The sequence below is a fragment of the Dipodomys ordii genome, unplaced genomic scaffold (genome assembly GCF_000151885.1).
Source record: "Dipodomys ordii isolate 6190 unplaced genomic scaffold, Dord_2.0 Scaffold14, whole genome shotgun sequence".
NCBI lineage: Eukaryota > Metazoa > Chordata > Mammalia > Rodentia > Heteromyidae > Dipodomys > Dipodomys ordii.
This window is the reverse complement of record NW_012267230.1, coordinates 8172974-8189432: the sequence shown is the minus strand read 5'-3', so window position 1 is coordinate 8189432 and position 16459 is coordinate 8172974. Positions and strand designations below refer to the sequence as shown.

The window sequence follows — 16459 nt, the reverse complement described above, 5'->3', positions numbered from 1 at the left end:
TAGTGCCCCCATCTCCTTTTGTTCTCTGCTTCATTTGGCCACGAGAACGCCACCTTCCCTGCAGATATTCCTGCCTTCCACACAGGCCCCGGCTCAGGCCCCGGGCTAGGTGGGTGGCCTCCCTGTCCCCTGCCCGCTGTGTGACACGGGGCTGGGCACGCAGCCACGTCCCGGGCGCTCAGCCTCGGCCGGCCCCAGCCGTGACCTTGGCTGCGTGTGCTCCACGCTTTTGGCCCGCGCCCGGGCACTTGGCCGGCTGCACCAAGCAGGTGGATTCCGAGCACACGGGGTGGGGGGTCTGCCGGGGTGCGCTCAGAGTGATGGGGCGCTGCCAGCGCCCCCCCGTATTGAGTCTGTACGGTGTACGGAGGGGCGCGTTAGTGTCATCCCTGCCTGGGGAAGGCCGGGCACCGCGGGGGTGTCCTCCTGTTTCCTGGGGCCGGGGCTCACCATCGCCACCGGAAGACAGCGCCCATCCCTGTGATTTGCAGGAAGCCCAGCCTCATGGGGGGGAGAGGGGGGGCTCTCAGTGGGGAGCAGACTTGACCAGTGGCCAGCCCATCTGAGGGTCACAGCCAGAGGGGGGCGGCCGCCCGGTTTCTGGTGAATTTGTAAAAACGGATTGAAAGCTACTCAGGCGCACAGAGCAGAAGCAAGCCTCAAAAGCCAGAGGGGGGGGATGTCCTTCTATCCCCCACCTCCAGGGGGCGCTGGGCACCCTCCTGGCCTGTCCTGGGTCTTGCTCCCACGGGCTACACCTGCAGTCTCTGCCCTCCTCCTCCCTCATCCTTCTCCCCCTCCTCCATCTTGTTTCTTCACGGTGGCCTGTGCGCCAGGCTCTCTGTCATTAGTCACTGGGGATTGAACCCAGGGCCTCGCACCTGCCAGACAGCCATGCCCACATTGCATTCTTTTGAGACAGAGTCACCCTAAGTTTGCCTGGGCTAGCCTTGAACTCTCGGTCTCTCCACCTCAGCCTCCTGAGCAGCTACCATGGCAGGCGTGAGCCACCAGTGCCGCCTCCTTCCTCTTCTTGCTTTACTGAAAAGCCTTGAGTGCGGGGCGGAGCCGCCCGCCCTCCCTCCCTCCCTCCTTCCCTCTCTCCCTCTGGGCTGCCTGTCCTCCCCCTCGGGGAGGAGAACTTGGAGGCCGCCCCTGGGGGTGAGGCTGGGTGAGGCAGCCGGGCAGTTCCATGTTTGGGCAAAAGCTTGGTGCTGACCATAAAGCAGTCTCTGGGAATCCTCTCCCTCCCTTCCTCCTTCCCTCCCTCTCCCCGGGAGGCCAGCTGGCCCTCATCCAGGAGTCCCAGCACCTCCTGAGCAAGGCCATGTTAGCAAACCTCGGTAAAAGGTGCTGAGCCCCCGTGTCAGCAAGCTGGGCGTGGTAGCGTACACCTGTCTTTCCAGCTACATGGGACATATAAGTACTAGGGCCTCGTCCATGGCCGCCCCTGGTGAAACACACAAGGCCAGAGCAAAAACGTCCCAGGGTGTGGCTCAAGTGGTAGGTAAAGCGTCTGCCTAGCGCTCTACCACTAGAGCCACAGCGCCAATTCGCCTTTTTCTGTACATGTGGTGCTGAGGAATGGAACCCAGGGCTTCGTGCATGCTAGGCAAGCACGCTACCACTGAGCCACCTTCCCAGCCCCTGGTACCGGGGACTGAGCCCGGGCCTCACTCCCGCTAGTGGTCCTCTGCCTCTTTGCTGCGCTCCCAGTGGTGACAATTAGAACAAATCTGAGCTGATGATGCCCCTTGCTTCAGGCTGGCGTGTTAGTGCTGCGGCAGCCACCGTGAGGCCCCGGAGGCTGGTGGGGGGGGGTCAGTGGGGGGCGGGAAGGGGGGTTCAGCGTGTTCTCTGGCTCTTCCCAGAGTGGTCTGTCCACCTGCCCGTGTGCTGTGCGTGCAGGGTGGCGCACTAGGTGTAGAGCCGTTGTGCTCTTGGGGGGAGACGCTGGCCCGGGTATGGGGGCACCGTCCCCTGGGCCTGCATGGGGCGGGGACCGCCTTCCTCCCCGTGGCGCGGGCTGGAGGTGGAGGCCCAGGGGGGGCTAACGCGCTGTCATCTTGCGATTCACAGGCGGCGGAGCGGAGGACGCGGCGGGAGGTCAGTGGCACGGCTGCGCACCGGTGCTTGTAGACTCCAGGCGGCCCGGCCCAGGTTGCTTTGCGGTGGTGCCGGGGTTCAGTTTGTGTCTCCAGGGCCCCAGATCTCCACAGAGGCCTTCGAAGCACGTGGGGCAGGCTGGGTGGCGGTGCCATTGCAGATGCCACCCAGGGTCCCCGGGACTTCAGCCCTGCGTGACCCCATCTTGTGGATGATTGGGCCAGTGGAGCCTCAGGGCGGCCACAGCGAGGAGTTGAGGAGTCCCCCCCCCCGCCGCCTGGGCAGCGGCTGCCGTGGTGCTTGGGACTCGCTCACTGCGGGGCCGGCCTGCACCCCGCTTCCTCCCAGTCCTGGGGCTCCCGGTGGCATTCTGCGCTGTGAATGCCACCCCGGCCTGGGCCGTGGACCTTCCCACGTGGCCTGCGTCCGTGGCTCCCTCCGCCTACCTCCCCGGGCTGGCCTTCCACGCCTCCCTTGTCTGTGTGTCTGCGTGTCTGTCTGTGTCTGCGTCTGAGTGTCTGTGCGGGCGTGGGTTCAGGGCGGTGTCTGTGGGCTGCGTGCGACATGAGCACTGCAGGGTCGGCGCTGGCGGCCTGCTTGTCGGTGCTGCTTGTCCCGGGGGGCATCGGAGACACCAGGCAGACCCCCCACAGGCCGCCACCTGGTCAGTTCAAATGGTGGCACCCCCTTACTACTGGGGTCACAGCCACGGTCCCCAGAAACCCCCCTCCTCCAGTCGTGGGTGTGTGCTGTGACCCGGCTGCCACAGGCCTCTGCTTGCTGAGGGGCGGGGAGGGGGGAGGAATCTGGGGGGTCTGGCTCCCCAGGTCTGGGGTCTGCTCGAGCCGCGGCCGGGTGGCGTCCCTCTGCTCAGAGGGTGACAGCCCCGCCTTCCTCCCCCTGCGTCTCCCCAGGGCCCCTCGGCCCCGGCAGTCAGCGGAAGGAGGCCAAGCCAGTGGAGAATGGCATGCTGGTGTCAGACAACATGGGGAAGCTGCAGAGGTGAGGCTGGCCCTGCCCGAGCTCCGCCCCACCCCTGCCAGCGGGCTCCCCGCGGAGCCATGCTTCCCTCCCTGAGCTTGGTCCAGGCCCAGCAGGCAGTCACAGGCTGGGCGTGATGGCACACACCTGTAATCCCAGCTACTCCAGAGCCACAGGCAGGAAGATCCCACTTGCCAGGCCAGCTCCTGGCACTAGGAAAGCCTCCTGCAGAACTCTTAAATTACAAACACGGATGCTGGTGTAACGCAAATGAGGCACAGGGTGCAGGCTGGTAAGTCAGTGGGAGAGACACACAGTCCTGCTCTGCCAGCTCTCCTATACACTTCAAATCGTGTGCAAATAAAAGCTCACCACAATAATCAGTGCTGGGATTCCAGGTGTGCGCCACTACGCCCAGCCTTTCCTGAACATGTCCTGCCCTCCAGTGGTAGTTGGTGGTTTTGTGCAGACCATCCCGGGTGCTCACAGACCGAGAAGCTTGGTGCCCACTTCCTCCCGGCTCATCACCCCCTGAACAGGACACCCCCTTCCCTCACCTCCCCCACCCAAGCCTCGGGCCGACGCCCTGCCCTCCGCCTTCCCAGGCAGCTGAGCAGCAGCTCCTCATACAGCGGGGATGCCAGCAAGCACCACGCCAGCACCGCCGAGCTGCCGGAGGCCGGCAGCAAGGAGGAGGCCTGGAGGCTGATGGAGACCGACAAGGCGCAGACCGGCCAGGTAAGGGTCACCTGCCGGGCGCCGGGCGCGGCCGCCACTGCCCTCCGCCACCGCCGCGACCTGAAAGACTGAGACTGCAACCCTCACCGGCGGAGGAGGGGGTCCAGAATGAGCCCCATTTCCTGCACAAAGAGCCCCCAAGGTCACCAGGAGTGACCTCTCGATACCCTGAGGATGGGAGGTCTGGGGGTTGACACCTGCCCCCCCCAGCCCCATGTCCACCCCGGGGGGGGGCTAGAGGAGGGGAGGGGCCCGATCATCTCTGCACCCGCTCCCCAGGCACTCACGGGGCAGGGGGGAGGTGGCGATGGGCAGTAGGCGGGGCTCTGGGAACTGCGCTGACGCTGACTGGTCCTTGGCCTGCTCTGCCCGCCCAGGTGAAGCTCACCGTGTACTGGGAATACATGAAGGCCATCGGCCTCTTCATCTCCTTCCTGAGCATCTTCCTGTTCCTGTGTAACCACGTCTCCGCCCTGGCCTCCAACTACTGGCTCAGCCTCTGGACGGACGACCCTATCGTCAACGGGACCCAGGGGCTCACCAAGCTCCGGCTGGGCGTCTACGGAGCCCTGGGCATTTTACAAGGTGAGTGCCTCCCGTCCCACCCCGCTCACGGTGGCTCCGGCCGTCACATATGCTTCTCCTGCCCGCCTCAGCACGGGCTCCTCGAGTCCTCGGGGGACGTGGCCAAACCAAGCCAGACTCAGACAGACCCGCTGTCAAAACACCCGCCTGTTGATGGAATGAATGTTTGAGGTCTTTCTTTTCTTTTTTATTTCGGTTTACTTTCTATTGCTCTTTTACTTCTTGTCTTGTTTTCCTTTATTTCACTGTTTTGTTTCGTTTTGTTGGTTGTGGGGCTTGAACTCTGGGCCTGGGCGCTCTCCCTCAGCTCTTCAGCTCAAGGCAAGCGCTCTACCACTTGCGCCACAGCGCCACTTCTGGTTTTCTGGTGGTTCATTGGAGATAAGAGTCTCACGGACTTTCCTGTCCAGCCTGGTTTTGAACCGTGATCCTCAGATCTCAGCCTCTTGAGTAGCTAGGTTGACAGGCGTGAGCCACCGGTGCCCGGCTTTTATTTCACTCTTACATTGATGGTGCTTGGCTCTGTATCCCCGAGCCTCACCTTCAAGTGGAACAAATGTCTTCTGGGTGCTTTGTTTCCCATGGGACACACAGAGGAGGAGCACCCGGGGCACCCATCGCACAGCTGGGGAACGTCGAGGCCAGAGGCCCTGGGGGCGCTGAGTCGGGGGGACCCTCTTGCGCCTCATGCCCAGCTACCAGGGGGAGGGGACCTTGTAGTCCTACTCAGAGAGGGTGTGGTGTCCCCTGGGTCACACAGCCAGGCTGTAGGCTGTGTTCAGGAGCTGTGCTGTCTGCTCTCCATAGACGCGATCGGAACTGGAAGGCTCAGGGGGTGGCGATGCCGGGGGCCCCGGGCCGCGCTCGCTGTCCAGTGCTCCCACGCTGGCCGGCCAGCACAGCGGGGGGGACATTGCTGCCCCGCTGTCATCTGTGAGCCCGCTGTGAGCTGGGGCGGCGGTGACAGTGCGGCCCCGGGCGGCCCCCGCTGCGCTCACGCCGATGCCCGGGCCGCAGGAATCGCCGTGTTCGGCTACTCCATGACGGTGTCCATCGGGGGCATCCTGGCCTCCCGCCGCCTGCACCTGGACCTGCTGCACAACGTCCTCCGCTCGCCCATGAGCTTCTTCGAGCGCACGCCCAGCGGGAACCTGGTGAACCGCTTCTCCAAGGAGCTGGACACGGTGGACTCCATGATCCCGCAGGTCATCAAGATGTACATGGGCTCCCTCTTCAACGTGGTGGGCGCCTGCGTCATCATCCTGCTGGCCACGCCCATCGCCGCCGTCATCATCCCGCCCCTGGGCCTTGTCTACTTCTTCGTGCAGGTGAGCGGGCCGGTCCTGGCCTCCACTGTGGCTTCCTTTCCGCTTAGTTCTGTGTTACCATGGTTGCCAAAGCCTTCTGCTCTTTAGCCGGTCTCCCGCTCCAGCACAGCTGCTGGGGCTCCAGCTAGCACGTCCCGTTTCCCACCCTGAGACCAGCCAGCGCCGGCTGGTGCCCGGGTTAGGGCGGGAGCAGCGCCCCATCACGAGGGAGGACAGCTGTGTCTCCCGTCACGGTGTTGTCCCCATTCCTGCGGGCCGCTCGGCTCCCCGGGGGGCGCCCCTCGGTGACCCCACCCGCTCTCCCCGCAGAGGTTCTACGTGGCCTCCTCCCGGCAGCTCAAGCGCCTCGAGTCGGTCAGCCGCTCCCCCGTCTACTCGCACTTCAACGAGACCCTGCTGGGGGTCAGCGTCATCCGCGCCTTTGAGGACCAGGAGCGCTTCGTGCGCCAGAGCGACCTGAAGGTGGATGAGAACCAGAAGGCCTACTACCCCAGCATCGTGGCCAACCGGTGAGGCCCGCAGAGAGGCGGGGGCACCCTGCCCACCCACGGCCGCGGCCGGCCCGGGCGGGACGCACACGTCTCTAATCCCGGCACTTGGGGAGACAGAGGCAGGAGGATCTGGAGTTTGAGTCCAGCATGGGCTATGTACCAAGACCCTTAGATAAAAATGGACCAGCAGAAGCTGGGTGCTGGTGGCTCACGCCTGTCATCTTAGCTACTCAGGAGGCTGAGATCTGAGGATCGAGGTTCAAAGCCAGCCCGGGCAGGAAAGTCCTAAGACCCTTATCTCCAATAAATCACCTGAACACCGGAAGTGGCGCTGTGGCTCAAGTGGTAGAGCGCTCGCCTTGAGCTGAAGAGCTGAGGGACAGCGCCCAGGCCCAGAGTTCAGGCCCCACGACTGACAAAAAAAACACAAAGGACAAGCAGAAGCTACGAGCCCGGGACCCAGGGTACTGAGTCAGCAGGCCCCACGCTGCCCTTCAGCCAGGGTCCCGGGATATCAGGTCATTCCCACAGCTCAGGTCCCCGCCGAGGGGTGCTGTACCCCCATCTGCGGTACACCAAGGCAGTGTGCTCAGAGGAGCTGAGCCCGAGGAAATTGCCTTCCCAAAGTGAAACTCATCCTTCAAAACTAGGCAGGGGGGTTGCCCAGTGCTCAGCATGGTGGCACATGGGGTTACTGTGGTGAGCACCGGGGGTGCTGTGGGGAGTCATGCCCAGCTCTGTCCCCCACCCCGGCTTCACAATGGAAATGGGGAAACCATCTTCCTCCGGCCACACAACAGCTTATAAAGGTTTTAAGCCAATGAAACTTGCCAGGCCTGGTGGCACATGCCTATAATCCCAGCCCTTGGAGGCTCTGGGGGAGCAGATCGGGAGTTTGAAGCTAGACTCGGCTGCCAGCGAGACACTGCCTCAACAGACCAAGGGCAGATGTGCTGACGTTTTAAAAGCAGAGGACCCCATCCTCAGAACACCTGGATGTAACGGGAGTCTAGGACTATAACAGACATCAAAAGTGCCGGCTTGTTTCTTAGTGTCTTTTAGAAGCATCTCTGGCAGAGAGATTTCATCTGTTGGTTTTGTTGTTGTTGCTGGGGTCAGGCCCAGGCCCCCCGATGGCTGGGTGGGACCCCCCAGGCTTTTGAGTGCTTGAGAATTCTGGGCACTCGTGAATGGACACGTGTGTGTGTGAGATTTCTTGAGAAGCCGGTCCTCACTGTGACAAACTGGAAATTCCCGGGAAGGAGGCTTCTGGAGAATTCTATTTTCATCCCTGGGGTGGCGAGACGTCCAGGGACACCCGTGTCCCTCCCTCCCCCCTTCCCTCCCCCCCATCCCCCCTTCTCCTGTGCCAGGTGGCCGGCCCTGATGAGCTTCAGGGCTTCACTGCAGTCGGCAGATTGGCTGCTCCTTCCCTCGTGAGAGAGAAGCCAGGTCGCTGGAAGGCCGGCCTTGTGTGCGCGCGCGCGCGCATGCGCGTGCGCGTGCACGGGGAGGCGTGTCTACACGGCTGTGGTTCTCTGCAGGTGGCTGGCCGTGCGGCTGGAGTATGTCGGCAACTGCATCGTCCTGTTTGCCGCCCTGTTCTCAGTCATCTCCAGAAACAGCCTCAGCGCCGTGGGCCGGCAGGGCCTCAGCGCCGGCCTGGTAGGCCTGTCCGTGTCTTACTCCCTGCAGGTAGGACCGGAGGCGCTCTTGGTGCTCAGACCGCCCTCCACCCCCATGGGTGGCTCTTGTTTGGGATCCTGGGGCCGGGGCTGGAGAAGGGAGCGCAGTGGGGGATTTGGAGGCGTGGCCACAGTTCTCCACCAGTGGGATGCTCTGGCTGGAAGGAAGAGGCTTTTAAAGCTACAAAGATTCCTCAGAGTGCTGCTTTGTCTGCATCTCTGGAATTTTCATGCCATGGGTTGCAAATACTTTGTTACTTCCCTTCGGGAAGTGTGACCTACGGGTCAGGGACCGGCTGTGTGTGGCTTTGCCACTTTCTGTGTGCAGCCGTAATCAGTGACTATTGACCCAATCACTTAATGGAAATAAGAAACTCACACTCACTGCGGTAAGTCAGCGTGATTACCCCCGCCTGCAGGTCACAACGTACCTCAACTGGCTGGTCCGGATGTCCTCCGAGATGGAGACCAACATCGTGGCCGTGGAGAGGCTCAAGGAGTACTCAGAGACGGAGAAGGAGGTAAAGCAGCCTGGGCGGCCTGGCCTGGGCGTGGCCCAGGACCCCCGAGCCCTGCGTAAGCTGGGCGTGTGAGCGGCACGCCCGCGGGCTGCCTGGAGGTGAGGCCAAGAGATACTCGGGCTCACTGGGGTTGTCTTTTACTGTTAACTGGTGCTCCTGGTGAGCCCCTGCAGACCACAGGGCAGCTGGGGACCCCCCCGCCCCCTGCTACCTCTCTCCCTTCCCCAAGCCAGTCCATAAGCGGTGATTGAACACCTGTCATATGCACTGGGCCCAGGAGACAGTGCGCAGTGGCCACCAGGGTCACACAGGAGGTGTCTGGTGCTCTGAAAGTGCTTCTCGGGGACACGGGGCTAGGTAGGAGGGTGACCGGAAGTGGCCAGGGGCTGCAGGAGCTAAAGGCCCGGAAGTCTCACACGCAAGGAGGGGAGGGGCCTGGGGCGGCCGGCTCATGCGGGCTTCTCTGCTCTCCCCCCCCCCCCCCCCCCCCCCCGTTGGGACGGAAGGCTCCCTGGCAGATCAGGGAGACGGCCCCGCCCAGCAGCTGGCCCCAGGAGGGCCGGGTGGAATTCCGAGACTACGGCCTGCGTTACCGAGACGACCTGGACATGGTTCTCAAGCACATCAACGTCACCATCAACGGCGGAGAAAAGGTGGGCGCGCCTGGTCCCCGGCCGCGGTGGGGGCCCCGGGCCCCGGCAGGGCTGATGGAAAGAGCCATTTGGGGACTAGCAACGGGTTGTACGCTGGAAACAGCCCGGAAGCCCAGTGGTGCGCTGAAAGAAAATCTGAAGTAAAGGCTTATTACCTAGCATGTGCAAAGGCCCTGGGCCCAATTCCCAGTACTTACATGGAGCATTGGAAAAGGGCACGAGAGCCAGGCACCAGTGGCTCACACCTGTAATCACAGCCACTCAGGAAGCTTAGATCCATGAGGATGGCGGTTTGAAGCCAACCCAGGCAGAAAAGTCCCTGGGAGACTCTTATCTCCAATTAACCACTCAAAGCCCAATGGTGGTGCCGTGGCTCAAGTGGTAGAGCATAGCCTTGAACACAAAGAGGCTCAGGGACAGCGCCCAGGCCCTGAGTTTAAGCCTCACAAATGACAAAAAAGGGGGGGGGCACAAGGAAAGTACTATAATCCTTGTATTGAGGATGTTGAGGTAGGAGGAGGATTGAGAGTTTGAGATGAGCCTGTCTTAAAAAGAAATAAAGTAATACTTTATAGAATAATCCTTCTGGCTTTCTTGAGAGATGCAGAACATGTAGTGATGCTAGGCCACACCCACCTGTCTCTACAAGACGTCAGGGTCCTCTATGAAGTCTATGCTGGCCTCAGAGTCCAGGGAACATGTGATGTCTCCGTCACTACAAGGCGTGCTCGGGACACAGGGAGTTACTGGAACTTTAGAAGCTTCCCGTAGTTCCAAGCTATTCCGAGAAGGCGCTCCTGCCCGGAGACCCTTAGACTGTCCTCAGAAGTCGGTCAAAGGTCCCCTGGCCATCTGCACTTCTGAGCATATGGAGTTACTGAACCATCTGCCACCTGGGACAAAGCCTTCTGCCCCATGGGGTGCATTCTCACTTGCAATGAGGGGACGTACTTCTGAGTCCGTGGCTTTGGTGACGTCGTGGGAATTTTGGCACACGTGCTGTACTGTGACACATTAGAGGTTGAGCGAGTCCATTTCCCAAGGGCCCAAGAGTAGAGGGTGTCAGGAACCCGTCATTGGCTGTAGTTGGATGTCAGCAATGCCCGTCATTGGCTGTAGTTGGATGTCCGCAATGCCCGTCATTGGCTCAGGTTGGATGTTGGGAATGCCCGTCATTGGCTCAGGTTGGATGTTGGGAATGCCTGTCATTGGCTGTAGTTGGATGCCGGGAATGCCCTTCATTGGCTTAGGATGGATGACAGGAAGCCTGTCATGGTCTGTAGTTGGATGTTGGGAATGCCCATCATTGGCTCAGGTTGGATGACGGGAACCCCGTCATTAGCTGTAGTTGGATGTCAGGAATGCCCGTCATTGGCTTAGGATGGATGACAGGAACCCCGTCATTGGCTGTGGTTGGATGTCGGGAATGCCCATCATTCACTGTAGTTGGATGTCAGGAATGCCCATCATTGGCTCAGGATAGATGACAGGAAGCCTGTCATTGGCTGTTCGCCAGGTTCCTGGTTCCCTTCAGTGAGTCCAGGCCATGTGAGAGGGGCCCAGGGGACTGGATTCTGCTCGAAGCAGATTTTGCCACAGCTGCCAGGAGCCGCTCCTTGAAGCAGAGATGGGACAGAGTCGGGAGGTCAGGAAACGCCCAGCGGCTGCCCAACAAACGCACTGTGTTGAGCAGAGCAGGACATGAAGCGTCCCTCCCTCCCTGTCTTTTTGGGGGTCTCTACCAACTTTTGAAAAGGGCAGATTGGGTCATCAGGGAACCTGGCAAAGAGAAGCGTGTTGGCCTCCGGTCAAAGCAGTCCCCGAAGGACGGTTCCAGGGAATTGTGGCGCACGAGCCTTGGCTATGGCGGGAGTTGGGCCAATGAGGTGATGCCCAGCTGGTGATCGGCGTCCAACAAGGGCACAGAGACCCTCCACTGCCTAGCACCCTCCCTCACGCTGGCTCTTCCTGACCCTCAGGTTGGCATTGTGGGCCGGACGGGAGCTGGGAAGTCATCTCTGACCCTGGGCCTGTTTCGGATCAATGAGTCCGCAGAGGGAGAGATCATCATCGATGGCGTCAACATTGCCAAGATCGGCCTGCACAACCTGCGCTTCAAGATCACTATCATCCCGCAGGTGGGGTGGGGCTGCGTGGGGGGAGCTGGGTGGGGGTGGGGCCAGGTGGGAGGGGCGGGCCGCATCCACACAGTCAGCCAACCCCAGCTCAAAAGCATCTTCCAAGAGTAACATAACCGCCTCTCTTGATGTGGTGCCATCAGAGATCCCGTGTAACCGCCGCTTACCTGGATTTACCTGGCGCCAGGTGTGGCCCACAGCACTGCAGCCTCGTGGCTGGGGACGGGGGTTGGGTGCCCACAAGGCGTCTCCGTGAGACACAGGACGGAGGTTGAAGGAGACGGGGCATTGCCAGGGCTTTGTCTCCCGTTGGAAGCTGCTCGCCGGGTTTTGCACACTGACGCTTCTTGGGAATGTCCCGAGCGGCTGAGCGAGCCCTGCCATGCCCTCTGCTCTGCTCTGCTCGGCTCTGCAGGACCCCGTTTTGTTCTCGGGCTCGCTGCGCATGAACCTAGACCCATTCAGCCAGTACTCGGATGACGACGTCTGGACGGCGCTGGAGCTGGCTCACCTGAAGGGCTTCGTCTCGACCCTTCCTGACAGGCTGGAACACGAGTGTGCAGAAGGCGGGGAGAACCTCAGGTGGGCGGGGAGGGGGTCGGGGGGGACCTCCCGACACCCCGGCCTGGGGAATCCCACCCAGCCTCTTCCCTGCGGGCCCCGTCTCCCACTGTGAGACACGCTTCCCACCAGACTCTCTGTAGCTTGAGGTACAGCCAAGATGGCTGATGCGTTTCCTTCCTTGGCAGCTCTGTCCTGGCTGCCAGCCGCTGCTGCAGGGGCGCCCGTGTCAGTCCCCACCCCAGCCCTCCGTGCCCGCCCGCTGCCCCTGGGTCAGACCCGGTGTCACCGTCCCAGGGCTGCATTCCATTCTCGGTCACCATGACGTCCAAGCTGGGGTTCCCTGAGGGGCGCGTGCGGCCCGCCCCGGGGCGTGGCTGATCTCGGCTGGGCGCGTTCACGTGGCGGGGGCTGGCGGGGGATGAGGAGCGCAGCCTCATCGGGCACCAGTCCACAAGTCCCTCCGGCATCCTGGCCTGGGCAGGTTGCCATGGCAACGGGGGGGCACAGGAGTGGGACAGGCCTGCAGTGTCCCACGGGGCTGGGGGGGGAGCGTCTGCGGGCCTCACGTAGGTCAGCCTCCCCTTGAGCAAGGCTGGGGTGGGCCTGGGCTCGGGTTGGGGGGGGGTCGTTTGCTCCGAGGCTTCGGACCTGCGCCACCACTGCGCTCTCCCTCCGCAGCGTGGGGCAGCGGCAGCTCGTGTGCCTGGCCCGCGCCCTGCTGAGGAAGACGAAGATCCTGGTGCTGGACGAGGCCACGGCCGCCGTGGACCTGGAGACGGATGACCTCATCCAGTCCACCATCCGGACGCAGTTCCACGACTGCACGGTGCTCACCATCGCCCACCGGCTCAACACCATCATGGACTACACCAGGTACGGCGCTGGCTGGCTGGCTCCTCCATCTATTCATTCATTCAGCATGGGCCCCATGCGCACCGCCGCCTCGGTGGACAGAGCCCCCGCCCCCGCCTGGGCACGGCAACCAATGACAAAGCCGGAGCAGCGTCTGCTGCGGCATCTCAACTACACTGGAAGCGTCATTAGGACCGTCGTGGCCCGGGTCTGCCGGGCAGAGAGCCAGACCTCGTTTGACAAGTAACAAAAGCACAAAAGGGCGGGAGGCGTGGCTCAAGTGGCAGAGCGCCTGCTGAGCATTCACAGGGCCCCGATTCCGAACTCCAGTATCCCCCAAAGCAAGAACAGCAGGTGGGGCGCTGCATTGGGCCTCAGGCCAGCTTTGATCCAGGGAGAGCATTGGAGGTCGGGGCACAGCCCAGGCCGCTGGGCCTGGAGGCGGGCACCGAGGGAGGAGGAGCGGGAGGCCGCGCGGAGCAGGAGGCCGGGGCTGGGCTGCAGAGCACCGCGCAAGCGCAGAGAATTGAGCCCTTCAGATGATGCGCGGGAGCCGCGGCGGCCCTGTCCCCATCAACGCTATTCCCACCACTGTGGAGGCCACGCAGGTGACAGGCCGCTCCCCCCTCATCCCCGCTGCTCAGGAGGCCAGGGTCTGAGGATCACAGTTCAAAGCCAGCCTGGGCAGGGAAGCTGTGAGATTCCTATCTCCAGTTAACCACCAAAAAGCCAGAAGTGGAGCTGTGGTTCAAATGATAGAACACGAGCTTTGCGCAAAGAAAAAGTCAGTGACAGCATCCAGGATCAGAGTTCAAGCCCCAGGAGAGAGAGAGAGAGAGAGAGAGAGAGAGACACACACACACACACACACACACACACACACACACGGCAGCCTCATACCCATTAGACATTGATTAGAAATTGGGATTGAAGGGGCTGGGGCCATAGTTCAGGTGGCAGATCTTCTGCCTAGCATACAGGAGGTTCTGGGTTCAATCTTCAAAACCACAGAAAAAAGCTGGGCGCTGGTGGCTCACACCTGTCTTCCCAGCTACTCAGGAGGCTGAGATCTGCGGATCATGCTTCAAAGCCAGCCTGGGTAGGAGTCACTCTTATCTCTAATAAACCACCAGAAAGCCGGAAGTGGCACTTTGGCTCAAGTGGTAGAGCACTGGCCTTGAGCTGAAGAGCTCAGGGACAGCGCCCAGGCCCAGAGTTCAGGCCCCACCGCAACAAAAATCCTACAGAAAAAAGTGGGGGTGGGGCTTGGGGGTAGGAAGCCAGTGGGGCGATGGCTCTGTCAGTCCTGGCAGAAGATGTCGAGGGCCTGACCCAAAGCCGTGGTGGGCGCGAGGTGCCCAGCGCCGCCGTGCCCCTCACGCCTGCGTCCTCTCCCCGCAGGGTGATTGTCCTGGACAAGGGCGAGATCTGCGAGTGCGGTTCGCCGGCGCAGCTCCTGCAGGACAGGGGGCTCTTCTACAGCATGGCCAAAGACGCCGGCCTGGTGTGAGGCCCGCAGCCGGTGCCCGACCAGAACTGCAAGGCCCACGGCCCCGCACCCCGGGGCGAGCCGGCACCCTGGGGGGGGGGCCCGGCCTCCCACACAGAAACCAAAAACGAAGAAAGAAAACCAACCGCACCCCCACCCCCCACCCCCAGCGCCAAAACACAGCAAGCAGCAGCCGCTGCCCGGCCCTGCTTAGAGGCAGAGATGCCTCCCACCCCAAACGTGTGCCCTGGCCTCTGACGCGCACCCCACAAGATGCGCACCCCACAAGACGCGCACCTCAGATTGCAGGCCCGGCTCCCACGGAGGGGGCTGCGGCACCCACAGTCGCCTTCTCGAGAAATTGGTTGTGCGAAACACGCTAGTGACCAAACCCAGCCAACTGCCTTGCACCTCTCCACGGCCACGTGGCTTTCCCCGCAGCCTCCCGTCACCTCCAGTGTCCTGACGCCTGCCGGACGCCTCGCTCCGCCCCCTCGGGGCCCCGGACTGTCCTCGCGACCACCTCTCGTCTTCCAGCTGCTCCGGGGCCCGGGGGGCAGAGGCAGCGCCCAGCAATGTCTCCGATGGGATTTGCGTCAGTGACGAGAGGCACCCTCCCCCCCCCGGGGTGAAGGGGGGCTCAGGCACCCCCAGAGCTCATCCTCCGAACCCACCCTCCCCCAGCTCGCCCTCCCCGCCTTCTTCCCGCCCCTGCCGCTTGGATGGGATGGGCCTCTCACAAGGTCTGCCAACGCACATCCAAGGTCACAACTGGACACCTCCAAGGTCAACAGCACGGACCGCCGCTGGATACCAAAAAGCCCCCCGAGTCCCTCGTTTTCAGAGCTCAGTTTCTCCCCTGGACACCCGGCAGCCGCCTCCGGCTCCCCAGCCCCTCACTAAGTGCTGCTCCAGGGAGGAAGCCAGCGTGGAGAGCTGCCTTTCCAAGAGGGGTGCGCAGGGGGACAGCGCCCCAAGGCCGCCGCCGGGCCTGGCTTTGCACTTGACCTTTGGCTCGTGTGTGGTCTTTCCAGGCGGGTCTGCGGGGGAGAGGTCTCGGTGACACCCCCCGAAGCAGCGAGGCCCCACAGCTGCCCGGGACTCGCGCCCGCCGTGAGTTCTGCTGCCGACTTTTTTCTTTTAAGTGGAAATGTATATTTATTTTTTTTGTAAGTTAAGCCATTCTTTCACGTTCGAGAACCCAGGTTTTCCTTGGGCCTCTTTTTGTAATGACTTAACACTGGAAACGTGAACACTTGCGAGTAATTTTCAGTAAAACAAAATATTTTATTTCTTTCTAAATGACCACCGCCTGTCGTTCGGGGTGCGGGCCGCAGGGGCAGCGCTCTGCTCTGGGGGCGTCGGCGCAGGGCAGGTATGTTGTGTGGTGGTCTGTCAGAATTGGGGGTTCGAAGTCAAGATGGAGGGCAGAGGACGGGGCTTGGCAGGGAGGGGGGCAGCCTGGGCCCCCAGCTTGAGTCCTTGGGTGGTCATGTGACTCGCAGCTTTGCGTGCCGGGCTGGCTGGGCTCCTGCATGGCGTGCCAGCGCCCCACAGCACGTCCCCAGGCAAAGGCCAGGTGGCAGCCGGGCACAGGGCTCGCGCTGTCAGCCCAGCTACACAGGAGGCTGAGATCTGCCTGGGCAGACTAATCTCTGAGACTTATCTCCAATTAACCAGCAAAAAGCCAAGAGTGAGGCCGTGGCTCAAGTGGTAGAAGGCCAACCTTGAGCAAAAAAGCTAAGGGACAGCACCCAAGCCCCAAGTTCAAGACCCAGTATGGGCACACAAACAAACACACCACACACAAACCACACACACGCAAATTCTGTCAGCTTGAAAGCAACCATTGTGTTCATTACTGTGGCATGGCTTCACCTGTCCTGACTAATGCAAAGGGATGTTCTAGGGCAATTTTGGACACTTTTTTTGGTAGTACTAGGGTTTGAACCCAGAGCCTCTTGAGCTAAGTCCCAGTCCTTTATGCTCTACTTTTCAGATAGGGTCTCACACTTTTTCCCAGGGCCAGCTCTGGACACTGATCCTCCTGAACCTCTCCCAGGTAGCTGGGATTACAGGTGCATACCACCACTGAACTGTTTGTTTGTTTGATCAGTCATAGGACTTGAACTCTGGGCCTGGGCGCTGTCCCTCAGCTCTTCAGCTCAAGGCTAGTGCTCTACCACTTGAGCCACAGCACCACTTCCGGTTTTCTGGTGGTTCATTGGAGATAAGAGTCTCACGGACTTTCCTGCCCTGGCGGGCCGGAATCCCAAGCGCTCAGCCTCCTCCGTAGCTGGGATTGTAGGAGTGAGCCACTGCTGTCTT

General features: G+C 61.7%; 1 protein-coding gene across 1 annotated transcript in view; it reads left to right on the top strand.

Moving 5' to 3' along the window:
- Positions 1 to 15433, top strand: part of Abcc1 (ATP-binding cassette, sub-family C (CFTR/MRP), member 1) — a 40446-nt gene extending 25013 nt beyond the window's left edge. Inside the window, exons 20-31 of the mRNA XM_013011201.1 lie at positions 2892 to 3108; positions 3693 to 3825; positions 4203 to 4410; positions 5428 to 5738; positions 6048 to 6247; positions 7774 to 7924; positions 8334 to 8435; positions 8942 to 9088; positions 11068 to 11226; positions 11642 to 11808; positions 12469 to 12663; positions 14044 to 15433. Coding sequence (XP_012866655.1) covers positions 2892 to 3108; positions 3693 to 3825; positions 4203 to 4410; positions 5428 to 5738; positions 6048 to 6247; positions 7774 to 7924; positions 8334 to 8435; positions 8942 to 9088; positions 11068 to 11226; positions 11642 to 11808; positions 12469 to 12663; positions 14044 to 14152 — 2099 coding nt within the window. The 3' untranslated portion in view covers positions 14153 to 15433. The remainder of the gene's footprint in view (positions 1 to 2891; positions 3109 to 3692; positions 3826 to 4202; positions 4411 to 5427; positions 5739 to 6047; positions 6248 to 7773; positions 7925 to 8333; positions 8436 to 8941; positions 9089 to 11067; positions 11227 to 11641; positions 11809 to 12468; positions 12664 to 14043) is intronic.
- Positions 15434 to 16459: the final 1026 nt, after the last annotated feature.